The sequence below is a fragment of the Tachypleus tridentatus genome, chromosome 3, assembly GCF_004210375.1.
Source record: "Tachypleus tridentatus isolate NWPU-2018 chromosome 3, ASM421037v1, whole genome shotgun sequence".
In the NCBI taxonomy this organism is placed as follows: domain Eukaryota; kingdom Metazoa; phylum Arthropoda; class Merostomata; order Xiphosura; family Limulidae; genus Tachypleus; species Tachypleus tridentatus.
The window spans coordinates 67,953,808-67,970,654 of NC_134827.1; the positions used below are offsets into that span (position 1 = coordinate 67,953,808).

At 32.3% G+C, this 16,847-nt stretch overlaps 2 protein-coding genes across 2 annotated transcripts in view; both read left to right on the forward strand.

Moving 5' to 3' along the window:
- Nucleotides 1-16,847, forward strand: part of LOC143245891 (serine/threonine-protein kinase ATR-like) — a 107,006-nt gene that overhangs the window by 52,316 nt on the left and 37,843 nt on the right. Inside the window, exons 11-15 of the mRNA XM_076492144.1 lie at nucleotides 769-839; nucleotides 2,579-2,686; nucleotides 2,934-3,048; nucleotides 3,471-3,741; nucleotides 4,197-4,271. Coding sequence (XP_076348259.1) covers nucleotides 769-839; nucleotides 2,579-2,686; nucleotides 2,934-3,048; nucleotides 3,471-3,741; nucleotides 4,197-4,271 — 640 coding nt within the window. The remainder of the gene's footprint in view (nucleotides 1-768; nucleotides 840-2,578; nucleotides 2,687-2,933; nucleotides 3,049-3,470; nucleotides 3,742-4,196; nucleotides 4,272-16,847) is intronic.
- Nucleotides 14,116-15,865, forward strand: LOC143247046 (uncharacterized). The gene is made up of 2 exons (XM_076494373.1): nucleotides 14,116-14,311; nucleotides 14,479-15,865. The coding sequence occupies exon 2, from the start codon at nucleotides 15,250-15,252 to the stop codon at nucleotides 15,664-15,666; it is 417 nt and encodes a 138-aa protein (XP_076350488.1). The 5' UTR covers nucleotides 14,116-14,311; nucleotides 14,479-15,249; the 3' UTR covers nucleotides 15,667-15,865.

The following is a 16,847-nucleotide window of genomic DNA, read 5'->3' on the forward strand; positions in this document are numbered from 1 at the left end:
TGTTTGATTGATATGACTTCCCAGGAAATCCTGGGATTTTTAAAAAGTATAGTAATAACATTATTACTAGTTCTGTGTTTTGTGTGTGTGTGTGTTGTAGCGTTATGTATAATTTTGTGCATGTGTGGTGTAGCGTTATGTATAGTTCTGTGTTTTGTGTGTGTGGTGTAGTGTTATGTATAGTTTCATGTTTTGTGTATGGTGTAGAGTTATGTACAGGTCCTTGTTTTGCTGAGTATTACCAACTCCAAAATGTCTGAAGAAAAGTGATTAGAATTAAAATATTTTTGTGTGTATTCTACCAATAAATAACTTTTTATTAAGTATAATTTTTAAATAATATATTATGTAATAAGTCAACATTTTATTTTTAATCAGCATAGCAACATCACACCACACATTAATGTAGCAGTTGAGAAACTAAAACACTTTCAGATGAGAATATTGTGTTTGAAATTGAAGTTTGTTTTCTTAATGGAAATTTAAATTTTCAAAATACACCTGTAGTAACTGCTTTAGCTTAATTAATTGTAAAATATGGTATTACTACTTGTATTAAAAGATATCTGTAGGACTTTGTAACTGGTGTGCAAAAAATATTTTTCTTGACAATATGAAATGTATGTTTAAATTTTAAATTTCATTAGACATAATTTGTTACATACAAGAGAAATTTTAGCAAGACCTAGAATTTTTTAATGTACATTGTTTTTATTATACTGGTTATGTGATTATATTTTTGTGTTTCTGTTGCTGTTTTATATACAGATCTTTAGAAACGTCTTATCAAGGTGCTGTTACACTGAAAGAAAAACATGTTTGTTCTCGATGTCAGTCAGGTATAATATATCTTAATGTTTCATTTTTATGAGAAGAAACCATTACTTAAAATATGTAAATTAGCAAGAGCCACTGAAAACAGTGATATTAAAAAAATAAGAGACCTGAAGCGGAACAAAAACAAAACAAATATATTGTATAGTAAAAATTTCTATATATTTTTAATTTTTTTTTCTCTTCAACCAGCTGATATATATATATATATATATCAGTACATTTGTCTTCCTTCTTGGATAAGTAGCCAATATATCAACTTGTTTGTTCCATTTCAATCTCACATGTTAAATGCCTTATATATTTAATATAAAACTAAAATTACTTTTTTGACAAAACATCTTCAATATGAGCGTAATTTGATTGAAGAAAGATGTGTTTTCTGTGATTTATGCATGTGTTTTGAACTCCTATTTTGAATAAAAGAAAATGATCATGCCCACTCTGTTTGGTAGGCCTTGTTGCTTTACTTCTGAGTAAAGTAGTAAGGTATTTGAGGAACTTTTGAACTGGGAAAAATGACTTTTTTCCTAGAAATCTAGGAGATGATGATTTTGGAAGTGAGAAATCTGACTTGGATAGATCTGATAAAAGTGAGAGAGTCTTTTGGTAGGCTCTTCAGGTGTGTGTATGGTGAAGGCAAGGGAAAGACCAGTGGTGCTATTATGAGGAAAGGAAAAGCAAGGTCTGGATCTAAACTTACCAAAAGGACAGTTGAAGGAGCAGGAGGAGAATGTGTGAATAGTGATGATGAAGTAACATGAAGAGTAGTCAAAGAAGGAGAAACAGAGACTTATGTGAACTTATGAGCCACAGTAAAACCTGAAACTGGGTGAGGATGAAAGCCATTCACCAGTAGATTTCCTTAAATCTTTTCTTGACAAAGAAATTGTGGATGTTTTTGATCTGTCACAAACCTGTATTTGCTCTGGAGATAAAACAGTAAAGTTTTTATTCTGAAAATTTATAATGATTTACATTATTTCATTGATGATTTTATTAACCAACAAATAAATAATTTATTAATTAATTTATTTCATGTTATTGTTATTATTTTTCCAGGACAGGAATATCTTATGATTTTATATTAAAATTACACCTTATCACAAACTCTTTCAGCCTTCCCTTACCATTAGCATTATTCAAAGCTAAGAATTATAAATGGTTCCAAATCAACCTGAAACAAAAAATTACATTGTTGTTTAGCAATGTTTTCCACACAGTTGAGGGCATATAGGTGCATGTATTAAATTTATGGGTGTACAAAGCGATATAATTTCTCCTTTTTGCTAAAAGTTAGACCTTGTATAAAATTTTTATTACCTTAATGTGCTCTCTGTTTGATTTTAGGCTATTTATTAATTACAAAATAATTTAAAGAACAGTTTTCAGAGATATGCTTTTGATTTAGTTAACCCATTGACTGCAGCTGATCTATGAGTACATGAATTTTTGGAATTCAAATGCCATATATAATATACTTGTATTAACTACCTGAGGCAGACTGTATCCTAGGGAAATCAGGAGTCAGTGTGTTAATAACACTTTACATATTTCTGAACTTCATTTAGAACTGATTATTACTTATCTAATAAACATCTGTGGACTAATTGGCAATTATTACAAAATTGAAACACAATGAATAGAAAGTGTGGTTTATATGTTCATGTTTATCATTTGTTTTGTCTTTTAACTTGAGATATGGAATTAAATTCACAATTTCCATTTACTTGATTCATTTTAGAGAAGATCGGTGGAACCTTCTTCCCAGACCAAACTTTAGACAAACCAATCTGGATTAGTGAAATACTTTTATATCTGTTGAAATATGAAAACTCAGTTGTTAAAAAAGGTATGTGTGGATGTCATTTTACACATGTAGATTATACGATATAATTTTAATAAGAAAATTTACACTAGAAACAAATTAAAAAATTTATTAATCTTTCTAAAACCTAAATATTATCATGTGTTCAACACACTTTAACTGGCATTAGTACATGTACCAAGCTTATTATTTGCCTGAGTAAAATTAAGAAAACTGTCATTGTAGATCACAATTTAGTTCTATTATGTTATAGAAACTACTGCTTTTTCAGCTACTATTTCAAGCCTTCCTTCTGTGTTTGCTCATATACCAATAACAGAACAGTTGCTCAGTTCATGTCTGGAACTTATGAAGGATCCCGACTTTGAAGTACGCTTCAGTTTTAGGTGTGTGTTGTTAAATGGTGTAAAGAATGAAAATAAAGTAAAAACAAAAAGTATACCTTAAAAAAAATTCATGTAACATGTTTAGGTAATAAACTAATACAATTAGAACATTGAGGTTGATCCATTAGTAAAGCAAATTATTTTCTAGAAGACTTACAAATTTTATGATTTTTTTAAGTTAACCTTAATATTGCTTTTATACTACTATTTTATGATGGGTAAAAATATTTAATATAGCAAAATTTCATTTTTGTGCTCTTGATAAAATGTTCAAGAAATATTGCATTATTGAAAGCTTTATAAATTTTATGCATTTTGTCTTGTTCATGCGTAGTCAGAATACTATAAAAATGTGGAGATTAGAAATGCTCACACATTTATTGAGTGTATTTGTAGTTCTGTCTTCTTTTTTTTTTTTACAGTAAAATTGTACAACACATGATTAAACCTTTTGGAAAACCATGCCCAGAGGGTTGGACTGTGCAGTATGATGAACTGCTTGTGTCAAAACTGAAAACACTTTTTTGTGTTGCACAAAAAAATAGAAATATTCACTTGCAAAAAACCATCATTTTGACAATGGGACAAATAGGAAAAGTGGCTACTGATAACTTATTACTGATTTCCATTGTTTGCCTGCTAGAAAGCCTTTTTTCAAAGATTCTGCTTATCACAACTGCTGCTAAGTTACAGGTTAGTTTACATAAGTTCTCGTCAGTGTTTATGTAAAAATGTTGAGAATTCATATGTAAATAAAATTGAATTTTTAAAAGAATGTTGTTTCATAACAATTTTTAACTTAAAATATTCATTATACTAATTTGAAGATTTTAGTAGATGTAATGCAGAGTAATAAATAACATGTTCATTAATGATACTCAGTTTCAGTGATTGTGGAAGTGAAAATATATGCTGAAACTTCGAAATACTAATATCAAATTTCTAATAGTGTAGTAAATATCAGTTTAAAAGTTTGGTTTGAATTTATGGCTCTATACTTTTCTTATTTTTGACATATTCATATCTAGTTAGCAGATTCAAATGTTCTAAGTTTGTTTTTATATAGAGCCTGTGCTTCTTATTTTTTATTTTTCTCCAACAAAGTATCTTTTGCTTCTTTGTTGATATTATATTGTGGTGTTTTTCAGATGAAAAAACTTGCTGAAGTCAAGAATGTTAAAATGATTGATTTGTTCAAACAGTTCAAGTTTCCTATATGCAAAGTAAGTTTTACAACTGGTTCCACTTATTGTTAGAATTTATTTAAAGATTCCAGTAAGTTAATGTGTGTTTCCTTCTTTATATTTTTTAGGCTTTATTACAGTTGTAAAAGAAATCTACTTCTTAAAATAATTGCATCTACAATAATTTAAAGTTTTATATAAAACAAAGATGTTTGTTGTGTGTTGCATTTGTATCTAATGACTTTAAAAGTGCTAGAGACAGGAAGTAACTTTAACGAGTTATTGTAGAAAATAATTCAATTCAATTCACCTACTTCTTTAAGTCAGTGTGTTAATATTTTGACATATTTACATATATTACTAACATAGTTTTCTTGAATAGGTATATCCACCCTTTTCCAAAGTTTTTACATTTACAGCATTCACGAACATCTGATTTTTAGTTTTGTCTTCTACATGACATATCATATTTTGAATATTAACTTTAGTGAAAAGAAATATGTAATATAATCATTAAACAGTTTGTCCATATATTCTGTAGAATACTGAATAATAAATTAAGCACAGTGTCATTCACACATATAAATTGATTTAGGTTATTGTACGATGAATGAAAAAGATTTGGAAAAATTAAAGACATAAATTACTCAGTTTGTTTTAATATTTGATATATGAGAGCTTGTATTTATAAGTTCCTGTACAAGTAATGTTTTCAGCTGATAATTTTTAGAACAGTATATGGTCAGTTTAAAACATTATATTGAAATAATGTTTTACTATGAAAAACAGCAGGTCATTTGACAACCATGGCTAATATGAAGCTGTGACAGAGTAGAATGTATTAAAATTACATGTTGACATTTATTTTTCATGAGTAATATGATGACACTGAAAATTTATCACTTTCATCAAGGATATGAAAAGCTCTTTCAGTGCAAAATATTTGTTTGCTCAGATTGAGAATTTAAAATTTCTATGTTGGTGATGTCCCTTGTACTTATGGCATTGGAAAACAAAGGAATATGGAATAACTTGGGGTCATATGAACCATCTAGAAAGAAACAGTAAGTAATACCCCAGCTGGATAAGTAAATTGTTACAATAATCATTGGCAAAATCTGTCCATATAATTTGGCAATAGTACACAGGAACTTCATCCTGAAAAGTTAATATGCCATTCATTCACTTGCTACATACTTGAAATAGCTGTAGAATGAAATGGGTATTCTTGTTGTTACAGTCATTTCACTAGCTGCTACTGATTATGTGTAGTCAGATTTTGAAACAGATACTGGGAAACCAGCATCCCTGTAAACTAAATGGATTATGGAAAGTAAGCAAGGAGAAATTGTATGCTTTGGTCATGGCAGCATTGTGATAGAGTGTGGATCTAATGTGAAGATGCATAGTCCTCAGACAGTACATGAGTGGGCAAGATAACATGGACTGTATGAGATCCACAAATGAACTTCATATGGCATATCCTATGTATATACGAATATAAAAAAAAAAATGTATACATAATTGTTACAAGAAAACAAAAACATAAATTATCATTAATGAAAAGAAGTGTGTGACTGTCATTAAAACATGGATTATTACATGCTTACTGGGCTTTCTACTCCTGCTCGATTAGCTAAAATACTTTTTCCTCAGTTAGGAATGATCTATTGGACTATGACTTTAAAACTGATAGTACCTTACCATTTGGGAAGTAATTTTAACTTACCAGTGTCTTTCTAGATTTCATTCTCAGGTTTGTTTCTTTCCTTAGCTTTTGATTGTGTCCTTTATTTTTTCTTGTTTTTAACTCGATGATCCACAATTTTAGGGATTTACCTTGTCTTTCCTCCTTGTTTGTTATTAGGATTCATACTGTTTTGTTTTGATTAATCTCCCCTCCCACTACCTTGTCCAGTTTGGGATTCTTTTTGTTCTGACTTGCAGACCTTCTTTCCTTTTCTCAGTTGCCTATTCTTGGTATGTATTTAGCCATCTTGGAGATAAAGCTCTTTACCTCCACTTTTATTTCCTGATTCCCTTTCATTGCATTTTTTTCTTTTTCTCACTACTCTCCTCTATTTCTTTTCTTTCCTTCTCCTTTTGTCTGAGGCACTTCATTGTCCTTCAGAGGGGTTTTCTGTGGAAGTTTATTCCCTTCTTCTTTATCTTTCCTTGTTATTTCCTAGGTTTTTCTTCTTTCTCATCTTTTCTTTATCCCATTTTCTTTTCTGGACCTGTTTGCCTTTAACCTTTCCAACTGGCTCAGCATGGCCAAGCGTGTTAAGGTGTGCGACTCATAATCTGAGGGTCACGGGTTTGCATCCCCTTCTCACCAAACATGGGCTTTAGAATGTGACAGTCAATCCCACTATTTGTTGGTAAAAGAGTAGCTCAAGAGTTGGCAGTGGGTGGTGATGACTAGCTGCCTTCTCACTAGTCTTACACTGCTAAATTAGGGACAGCTAGCACAGATAGCCCTTGAGTAGCTTTGTGTAAATTTCAAAACAAATTTAACCTTCCCAATGCAGGTTTCAGGTCTTTCTTTTTTCCCATACACCTTTTACTAGATGTCTGGTTCTTCTTAAGATTTTTATGCCACATCCAACAGTGTGGGTATTTCTCCTGTTGTTGGTCTCATTTTCTATCAAGTTGTTTTCATTTTTCCATTTTGATTGCTCTTCTCTTTGCTCCTCTTCTTATTTCTTTTTCTCCTCTTTCCAACTGTGTCTATTGTATTTTTCATCCAGTCAGCATTTGGCCATGTTTGATGTGTTGGATGCTTTCCTATTCATGACACTTAATGTTTTCTCTATATGTTTTCCACATTCCATCTATCAATTTTTTGTCATCCTTTTCTCTTCCCTTCAACATAGTGTCAAACTCTTTTGTGTTCAATAGTATCTTGAAAGCCTTCTTTCCATATTCGCAGCTCTCCTTTCCATCGACAATTGACTTTTGTTCATCCATTCTTGGATGGTTTCCTCCTCTTAGGGAGATTTGTTATGTGATTTAAGACTTTTCTCTTGCTCACTCTATATTAGACAGCTCTGAATGTTTTCTCTATCTTTTGTATTGACCAGGCTCAGCCCTCTTTTCTTTACTTGTGAGATGTGGTGTACACAGTAACCAGGTTTTGTGCTTCTCATTCTCTTCTTGCGAGTGGAATTATTTCAGTTTTGAAACTCTTATTCCTTTGTAGCATGCGTGTGCCTCCTCCAGTGATCCTTGTGGATTTGAAAGCTTCTTTCTTTGGTTCCATTGTCCTCATTTGTGATCATCTCCCTTCCTCATGGAACTGTCATGGTGACTGGGCCATGTACATTGTTCTTTCAGATTTCTTTACTGACTCTTGTACAAGATCTTTCTCTTCACTAATGCTTCTATGTAATTGAGGTACACTCTTGGGAGAAAGCTTGACTTCTAGTATTTGATCTCTTGCTCTCAGTGCTCACAATTCGGCATGGTCTTTCCTTGTTCTGTATATTTATTCCCATCTTTGTCTCTTTTCTTCAGTCCTCATCTTGAAATGCAATATTCCTTGTTGTTCCCTATTGCTGGTGCTTTTTGCCAGCTCAGTCTTTATTTGCTTGGTATTCAGACTTATTTTCCTGTACACTATATCTATTTCTCTTGTTGAAACTTCACACTTCCTTTTTCATCAAAAGATAATCTTCCTCTTTCTTCATTTGTGGTATTTTCCTGGTTTTTTGTTTTTCAGACCAAACTCTCCAATTATGTGGTATTTTGCTAGTCAAATTTGTGTCATACTTTGACTTTGTACTATGAAGTGAAAGTAGTGGGTTTTTCGTCATTGGCCCATCTGTCACTCCTTTCCTCTGAGATATCTTTCCATGAATCACCTTTCAGCCTTTTTACATGGCTATTCATTTGTGGGTTTTGGTCTTTTTCTTTGCTTTATCCATAAAAATTTGCCTTTCTTGGTACTCCAAGATGTATATTACCCTGTCCTCTCCACTCTTTTCTGCTCCTTCATGCTTCCCTGACATTCTTGCTCAACTCTCATGTGAGGTTTTTGCACAGTATCACATGTTGCCTCATTCAAGAGCTTTTTGTACCCCCCTACATCCTTTTTCACTACCCTTATATACTTCTTTCCTCAGATCAGTCTCTCCCTCCTAAGACTTTTTATTATTAGGGAGAGAAACTCTATCTTCTCTTGTTTCTCCATTCTTCTGTCTTTCACCTTTTTGATCATTTTAACCCAGATCAGTTCTTGTGTCCTCTTTGGGCTAGTTGATTGTTGTTCCTTATCATAGACTCTTCCCTTTCAGGGTTTTCACAATTATTTGTCCAGTTTTGGGTCCCTTCTTTCAGGAATCTGCTTCTTTCTACCCTTACTGAATTGGTGCATCAGTGCTTTTGGTTGTTATTTTCATCTCTGTATGTGGATGATCTCAGGCTATTTTATGTTTATTCACTACAGATTCATCACCGTTTTCATTCTCTTGTATCTTATGTTTATTGATGCAAGAAAATGATCCTCCAGACAGGCCTGTGGATGGTTCTTCACACACTTGTCTCTACTTAACTACTCCTGCTGGTTTTCAACTTTCACTGATTGCAATTCTTCAGTCACCACACTGTTTTTGAGTAGAATATGTACTTTTTTTTTTTTTTGCATAGCTTCTTTTACATTTTCTAGGATTCCACAAGGTAGCTTGTGTTTCTCCCCAGGGTGTACTTCCCCCACAATCCATACAAAACCAGGATGATAAATAATAGTGCTCAAGCAATCCATCTTGGCTCTGCAAGTGCCTACTGTTAAGATGGGGTTTTGTACAAAACCATTTGAGGTATCCTCATTGTGTGTTTGTATCTCTGTACACACGCAATGAAATAAATAGCTTCAATACTATTAATTTCATTAATTGTTACTAGGCAGTTAAAATCAACATTATAAAACATTGATTAACATAATATAAAATAAACATTAAGAAGATTTTGGTAAACATTCCAGTGTCAGTCCTGGTTGTCAATTCCATACCCTTAATTAACTTTTGATGTTTGGATTTTGTTTCAGAGCTGATACCACAGGCATTATTTTCTGTGACTTTACATTGACAACTAAGACTGATACTGGAATCTTTACTAAAATATTTTCAATGCTTATTTTATATATATATTCACTTAATGGCCTGATCCAGACTGTGCCTGTTCCATGGATTGTCATGGAAAAAGTCAGCACTAGGAAATGTTCTGCTCACTTCTTTAACTTGTGCTATGTTGGCTTTTGAAATAGTTTTACATTCACCCATTGCTCTGCCTCCAGTGAAAGACCTTTCTGGTTGGAGGTTCAGCAGAAATCTGAGTACTTCTAAAATCTCTCCAGTGCAAATTTTACCTTGTGAAGTTGAGTGAGGCATGAGAGATCCTTGCTACATACCAGTTCCTAGCAACTGGACTGAATCCTTTCCAGCTGATCGTAACTCAATGTGGTAAGAAGTGAGGTGGTAGCAACACTGTCAGTGTAGTGCAAGTCACCCCTCAAAACCATAACGGATATAATTTGTGTCCACCTTCTGGTATGGGTCTAGAGGAGGTGCATTCACACACAGGTAAGTTTTATAAGTGCAATACATAAGGTGTGTTACTGCACATGGAGGTTGTATTGTTTTACTATTGGTATCGTGCTTTTTTCTTCAGATTACATTATCATACACAAATATAGTTCACATGAAGATGTGAAATTAGATATGAGTTGTCTCAAGGATAGTAGCATGCAAGTCTCACAGACAGATGTACATGAAAGATAACTTTTCTGTGTATGGAAGTGCATATGTATAAGAAGTACATTTTCAGGTAAGGAAAATGTCAACTTTAGTTTCTAGATATAAAAATGGTAATAAATAAGAAAAATATGAATTAATAGTTGGGTGTAATAAAACAGTTTAATTCAATTTTTATTTTTATAATTTACAATTCCTTTGAGGTAACAGCAGATTTTAAATCTTTGTTCAGAATACATATGTTGTAGTTAACAGAATTTTTTATCAGAGGAAGAAAACTAAAACTGTAAGTAAAGGAAAGGAATTTAAAGGAGATGCAACAAATGAAAAATGTGATCTTAACAAAAGAAAACACCATCAGCTGATCTTAACAAAAGACAACACCATCGAAAACAGATTACAAAAGCAGAATGAAAGGGTTGAAAATGATGTAGAATTTGATAAATAGAACAAAACCATTATAAAGCTTGGAAATGGACAAAATGCACATTTGAAACATTTAGAAAGCACAAAATATGATCATTATCAATCTTGTTAAGAAATAGATGTGCAGAATACCACAGTTATATGAAGCATCAAATATACTTAAAGAAAGAACTTCTCTCAGAGAGACCAGTTCTATGACAGCTACATTTGTGAACTACGTAAGTAGATTCTAAAATGATGGAAAAAAACAACATAAAACTGTCATTTAAAACTCTTATGAAGTAACGAAATTGAAAACGAAAACCCAAATAACTAGAAATATAGAGAGAATATATGCTCAAAAACTGGTGGAAGAAGTAATATCATTAAACAAGATAGATAGTAATGCAAACAACAATATAAAAGTAGATTTGGAAGGTAATGAAACAACTATTGAAATTATAAAGTAACAACTGTGTTATATTTGAACAGACTTCTGAGTAATTTTTTGGGAAATATGCTAAAGATATTCTGAAGGAGAATAAGAAATTATGTGGTTTTATGCAGGCAAGAATGTGTATATTGTGAGCATTAACGCTGCAGTGTGCTTGTGTATTGGTTTGTATTGTTTGGGAACTGCAGAGATGTAGTATGCAAGAGTCAGTTTTACATGAATAGTGTGCTGTTTGGGAACACTAGAGTTGTGGTTCACATAAGCCAATTTTATGTAAATGAGAATATATTGTTTATAAACATTGTAGAGTTGTGGTTTGCATAAGTCAGTTTTAGGTAGATAATCTAATTTATGTCATTTGGGAACATTGTAGAGTTGTGGCATGTGTAAATAAGCTTAAGTAAATAAGAATGTTTGGTTTGGGAACATTGTAGAGTTGTGGTGTGCATGAGTTAGTTTAGTTAGGTGAGAATGTGTTGTCTGAGAACATTGTGATGTTGTGATACTGGGTTGTATTGTTTGGGAACTGTAGAGTTGTAGCATGCATGAATCAGTTGTACGTAAATAAAAATAATGGTTGTCAGCTATTAAGTTTGTTATTTTACTTGAAACAAAATATTTTCAGTTCTTGTGTGCTTGTTGAACTATTGGAGATGGGTTTAATTTATTTTTATTGTAAAGGATGTAATTTATTTTGTCAGTTATTCTGTGTTGTTTATGATTATAGTGGTGCTACCTTTATCTGCTTTTAGAATTTTAATGTTTATGTCTCTTCAGATTATAGAATCATTTGACCTTTTTTTTGGAAGGTTACTTTTCAAATAAGTTAATTTTAATGTTACAGAATTCATTTAAATGTGTTTAAACTGTATTTAAATACAGTTTTTGACAACATCAGAAAACTTTATTATCTCAAATAAAAAATTTGAGATTTTCTCATTCTTGCTGGGGGTTGTTTGAGTAATTAGAGTCAGTTTTTGTTCTTGTATGAAGTGAGTTACAAGTCATATGGCTGGATCTCATAGGCAAGTTTTTAACTCTAGATATAGAACCATTTTGTAAACAATGGTAAAGTTGATAGATTTTTTTAAAGAAATTATAGTTCAGTGTTGTTGAGTGATTGGTGTTGCTTCATTATTGTACAATGCTGCAAGTTTTTGTACTTGCTTTAGTTGTTATTTTATTTCTTTTATGTGGAAAGCTTTTCTCAATTCAGTACTGATTCATTGTGATTGATAATATGTTTACTACTACCATAATCATCTGATTAGAGGTCACAGGCTAGTTTTTTTTTTTTACCTTTTTGTAAGTTGTCCAATTTGTGGCATTTAGAATTAAGGTTTGGTTTTAGGAGTTTTTTTTAACATATTTTGCATAACACTTGAAAATTGTATTAAGTTTTTAGGTGACTTTTAGAAATTTTGAAATAAATGTTCAGAGTAACAATGTCTAATGGAGGAAATGCTGTATATCCATTTGTTGCTATTCAGGTTTAAGTTACAAAGTTTCAACATAATTTTATGGTATTGTTGGTTTATGATTGTGAAGAAGTAAGGAAGCACACTTGAAAAGATACACTTAAGATAACAAAAACATTTGAGCTTACACAACCTTGAGTAACCACCAAGTTAAGTTTTTCAAGTTCTTTCTTATTTGTATCAATAATTTTTGTGTGTTAACCCATTAAGAAAAAATTGAAATAAGTAGATTTAAAAAGTAGTTATGCTTCCAAGGTAAAAATAAAAATTCATGTTTTTTCATGACATGAAACATTGCATTTTACTACTGATTAAGGTATAGTTCTGTAAAATATGTAACAGATGGCTACATAAATGCATTTCAGTGTAATACAAAAACATGTAATACCTAAAATTCTATTTGTTCTGCCATTAGCAACAGCACACTGCTTGGATAACTTTAGACACTGATTGGCTATTACACCAAGATCACGTTTTTCATAACACTCTTAAGATTATTTTATCAAAATTATATTTACACTTAAAATTATGTTAATCCACATAAAATATCCTACATTTATTATAATTAAAATTCATCTATCATTTTCTCAACTCACTAAACAATGTAAGTGCTTTTGTAAATCAGCATTTTCTTCATAGTTAGTAACACCTAAGGCCTTAATATATTCTTCAAACTTAAGTAATTTATTGACTTCATTTATGTCATAGATGTAAGCAAATAAGAGCAAACTTGTTACATTAATTGAATTAGACAAAACTCCCTTTGTAACAGCCCTCTGTTTTCTTCCATCCAGCCACTCTTCATTCCAATTTGCTAACTTATCTCCTATATTTCTTGCAAATAGTTTTTTGAAAATCCAGTTACACCAAATCTACACCCTTTCCTCATCTACATAACCTTTTAAAAGAATACCAAAATAGTTGTAAGCCAAGATTTTCCATCAGTGAAACCATATTAACTATCCAATAGAATTTTAAACTTTGTTCAATGATTTTGAAAAGAATTTTTAACACTCTTTTTAAAACTTTTCCCAAAACTGATGTGAGACTAATAAGTCTATTATTACTGACACAGTTTTTATCTCCTCCCATGAAAAGTAAAGTTACTTTAGCAAACTTCCAGTCCTCTGGTACCTGCCTACTATTCAGTGACTGACAAAAATAACTATAAGTGGTTCACATATCCAATCTTTAACATTCTTCAAAACCCTTGGGAAGATATTATCTGGCCCAGGAAACTTATCATTTTTTAAGCTTCCCAATTTTTTATAACCAGCTCGTAATTAATAGCCATCTTGTTTCCATTTATCAACTCTTTAAGTTGTGTTAGTACAAATTGAAGAAAAAGCAAAACTTAATAACCCGATCATTTCATAATCATCAGATACCAGTCTTCCTTTATCATACCTCATTCTAACATTCTGTTTACATTTAATGTATTTAAAGACACTTTACTGTAAATTTTTTACATTTTCAGTCAACCTTTACTCATATACTTCACTGCATAACAAAATTCTTACTTTTGCTTGTTCCTGGGCAGGAAGTATTATTTCCCAATTACTTATGCCTAAAGTAAATTGAAAAGACCTATTTTTCTCTTCAAAACTTGCTTCTGTGATTTGGGTAATGAAATTTTCAAATTTACTCATTTTCCAGAACATTCCATGTAGATTTAGTGCTGAGTAGCTGATAGAGAATTTTATAGAATCTTGTAGAACTTACGAGATTTTCAAGAACTTTTTAGAATTTTCTACAACTTTCCATTCACCACTTCAGTTTAGACCTATCTGATTTTATCAGAGATGGCATCAAGAAGCTGCAAGTATTCTCCAGATGCATTCTGCTATATATATGGCCAATTTATCAAGACAAGAGCGAAAAGTACTCTGTGACAGCATCTGCTAAAATGTGTGAAGCCTACAAGACATATTTCAGCATGCCTGTTGGGATTCAAGACAAACCCTGGGCCACCTCATTTGACCTGCTAGCATAGTAAGATTTTATATTAGACAAATTTTAGACCTTTTAATTTTTTTTTTTAATTTCCAGTAGTATAGAAAAAATATCACATATAAAATATTTGGCATGAACTTTTTACACATTATATGTGGATGAATTAAATTTATTCTTCATAATAATTTTATTTTGCTCTTTTGCAGAATGGCACAGATTGGAAAAGAGAGCCATGAAGTTTGCTATTCCAAGAATTTGGTGTGAACCCACTGACCACTCAAGCAATTACTACTTCTGAATGGTGGACCCTTCCAAATGTTGGGCTGACAAGATTGCTTCTGCTATCATGTATCCAGACCTTTCATCATCCAGTGCCCCTGTACCCACTCTGCCAGAAAGAAAGCAGCCATCCTCAAAAAAGAGCAGCAAATCAGAAGAGGTGGTAGATCCAGATTACAATTTCAGAGGTGCAACTAATAAGAGAAACCCATACTACCCCAACTAAAGAGACCTCAATAATTTGATCAGAGATCTTGGTCTAAAAAAGTCGAATGCTGAACTTTTGACATCTAGGCTCAAGGAGTAGGATTTATTAGATGAAAGTGTGTAAGTCAGAGGAAGTGTCACCAACATTTTTCAAGCTTCTTCAGTCATCAAGTTGGGCTCTGGTTTTGCCACAGTGTGTCTGGTCTGTGCGAGGCAATTGGAATTGCCTATAACCCGAATGAGTGGTACCTTTTCATTGATAGCTCATCCAGGAGCCTCAAAGCTGTGCTGCTCAATAACGGGAATAATTATCCATCTCTTCTCCTGGCTCATTCAGTGCACCTCAAAGAGGAATACAACAGAGTCAAGACCTTGCTAGAAGCCTTGAAGTATGATGAATATGGCTTGGAGGTTATCGGAAACTTCAAAATGGTGGCATTCCTGATGGGTCTCCAAGGAGGCCTTACCCAGTTTCCCTGTTATATTTGGACATGAGAGACACCACAGTGCACTATAACAGGAAGCACTGGCCACAACGGACCAAGTTCTCTGTGGAGAGCCACAATGTCAAGTGTGAGCCACTAGTGGACCTCCAGAAGATGTTGTTCCCACTATTGCACATAAAATTGGGTCTTATGAAACAATTTGTCACAGCTCTTGATAAGGAGTCTGCAGCCTCCAAGTACCTTCGAGACTTCTTCCCTAAGCTGTCTGCGGCAAAGGTCAAAGCTGGTGTCTTCGTTGGACCACAAATAAAGAAGATCCTGGAGTGCACAGAATTTTCCAAGAAGCTCAGTGGGAAGGAAAAAAAAGCTTGGGGCAGCTTTGTCGCAGTGGTTCAGGGCTTCTTGGGCAATCACAAGGCCGAAAATTATGTGGAACTGGTTGAGGCTCTGGTAAAGAACTAAGGCAAAATGGGGTACAGGATGTCCCTGAAAGTCCATATTTTTGATGCTCATTTTGATAAGTTCAAGGAGAATATGGGAGCGTACTCAGAGGAACAAAGCGAAAGCTTCCACCAAGATATACTGGACTTTGAACTCTACTACCAAGGAGCGTATAATGAAAAGATGATGGAAAATTACATTTGGGGGCTGATACGTGAAAGTGATTTACATTACAGTCGCAAATCTCGAAAAACTACTTACTTTTAAACATTTTTGTTCATTTTGGTGTAACTTCAGTATAAATACATGTAAATCTAGATTCATATATTTTTTTATTCAGACCTTATATAAATCAAAATGTGGAAATTTGTCCATTTTTATATGGAAATAGGCTAATTTCTAAATTTCATTATTGAGTTCATGAAAGCAAAGTTTGAAGGGTCATTTTCTGTACATTTACAAGATAAGCAATTAAGAAATAACCCAAAGTATCCAAGAATAAAATTTGTGCTATATAGTGTTATATTTGATGTCCTAATTTTGTTTCTCCAACTTTCTTGATTTTCTATAGTCTTCAAAATCTCTTGTTGTACCAGTCAAGTTAAATTTCTTAAATTTATGATGTTTTTCTTTAATTTTTATCTCCTCAACACTTTGTGAACCAACCTGCTTTGTTACTTCCAGCTAACCTTTTCTTTCTACAAAAAATATGGTTACCTTGAATGTTTAAAAATATTTTCTTTAAAAATTTTCCATATCTATTCAGTGTGTCCAAATAACTCAGCTGCTCAGTTCACAAAAGATAATTCTTTTTGTATCTCATCAAAACTTGCTTCTTTGAAATTTGTAACCAAAATATTATTATTCCTTATCTCCAAAGACAATAAAACATCAAACCTAATGGAGAAATGATCATTTGCACCCAGATACTAATCAGTTGCCACCCTATCAATCATTTCTGTATTTGTAGTTAATGATAAATATAAAATAGGATTATTCTAAGTAGATTTCTTGATGAATTGGTGAAGAAAACTATCCTGAGTAACTTCCAAAAACTTTTTTCCTTCATGGTTTAACTCTAGCATTTCTAAATCTATATGCCTGAAATTAAATTTGCTCATAATTATGACTTGGTTAACAGCTGAAATTTTAATATCATTGTATGGTTTCTCACTAATTTCATCAGTATTTGTTTGGTGATC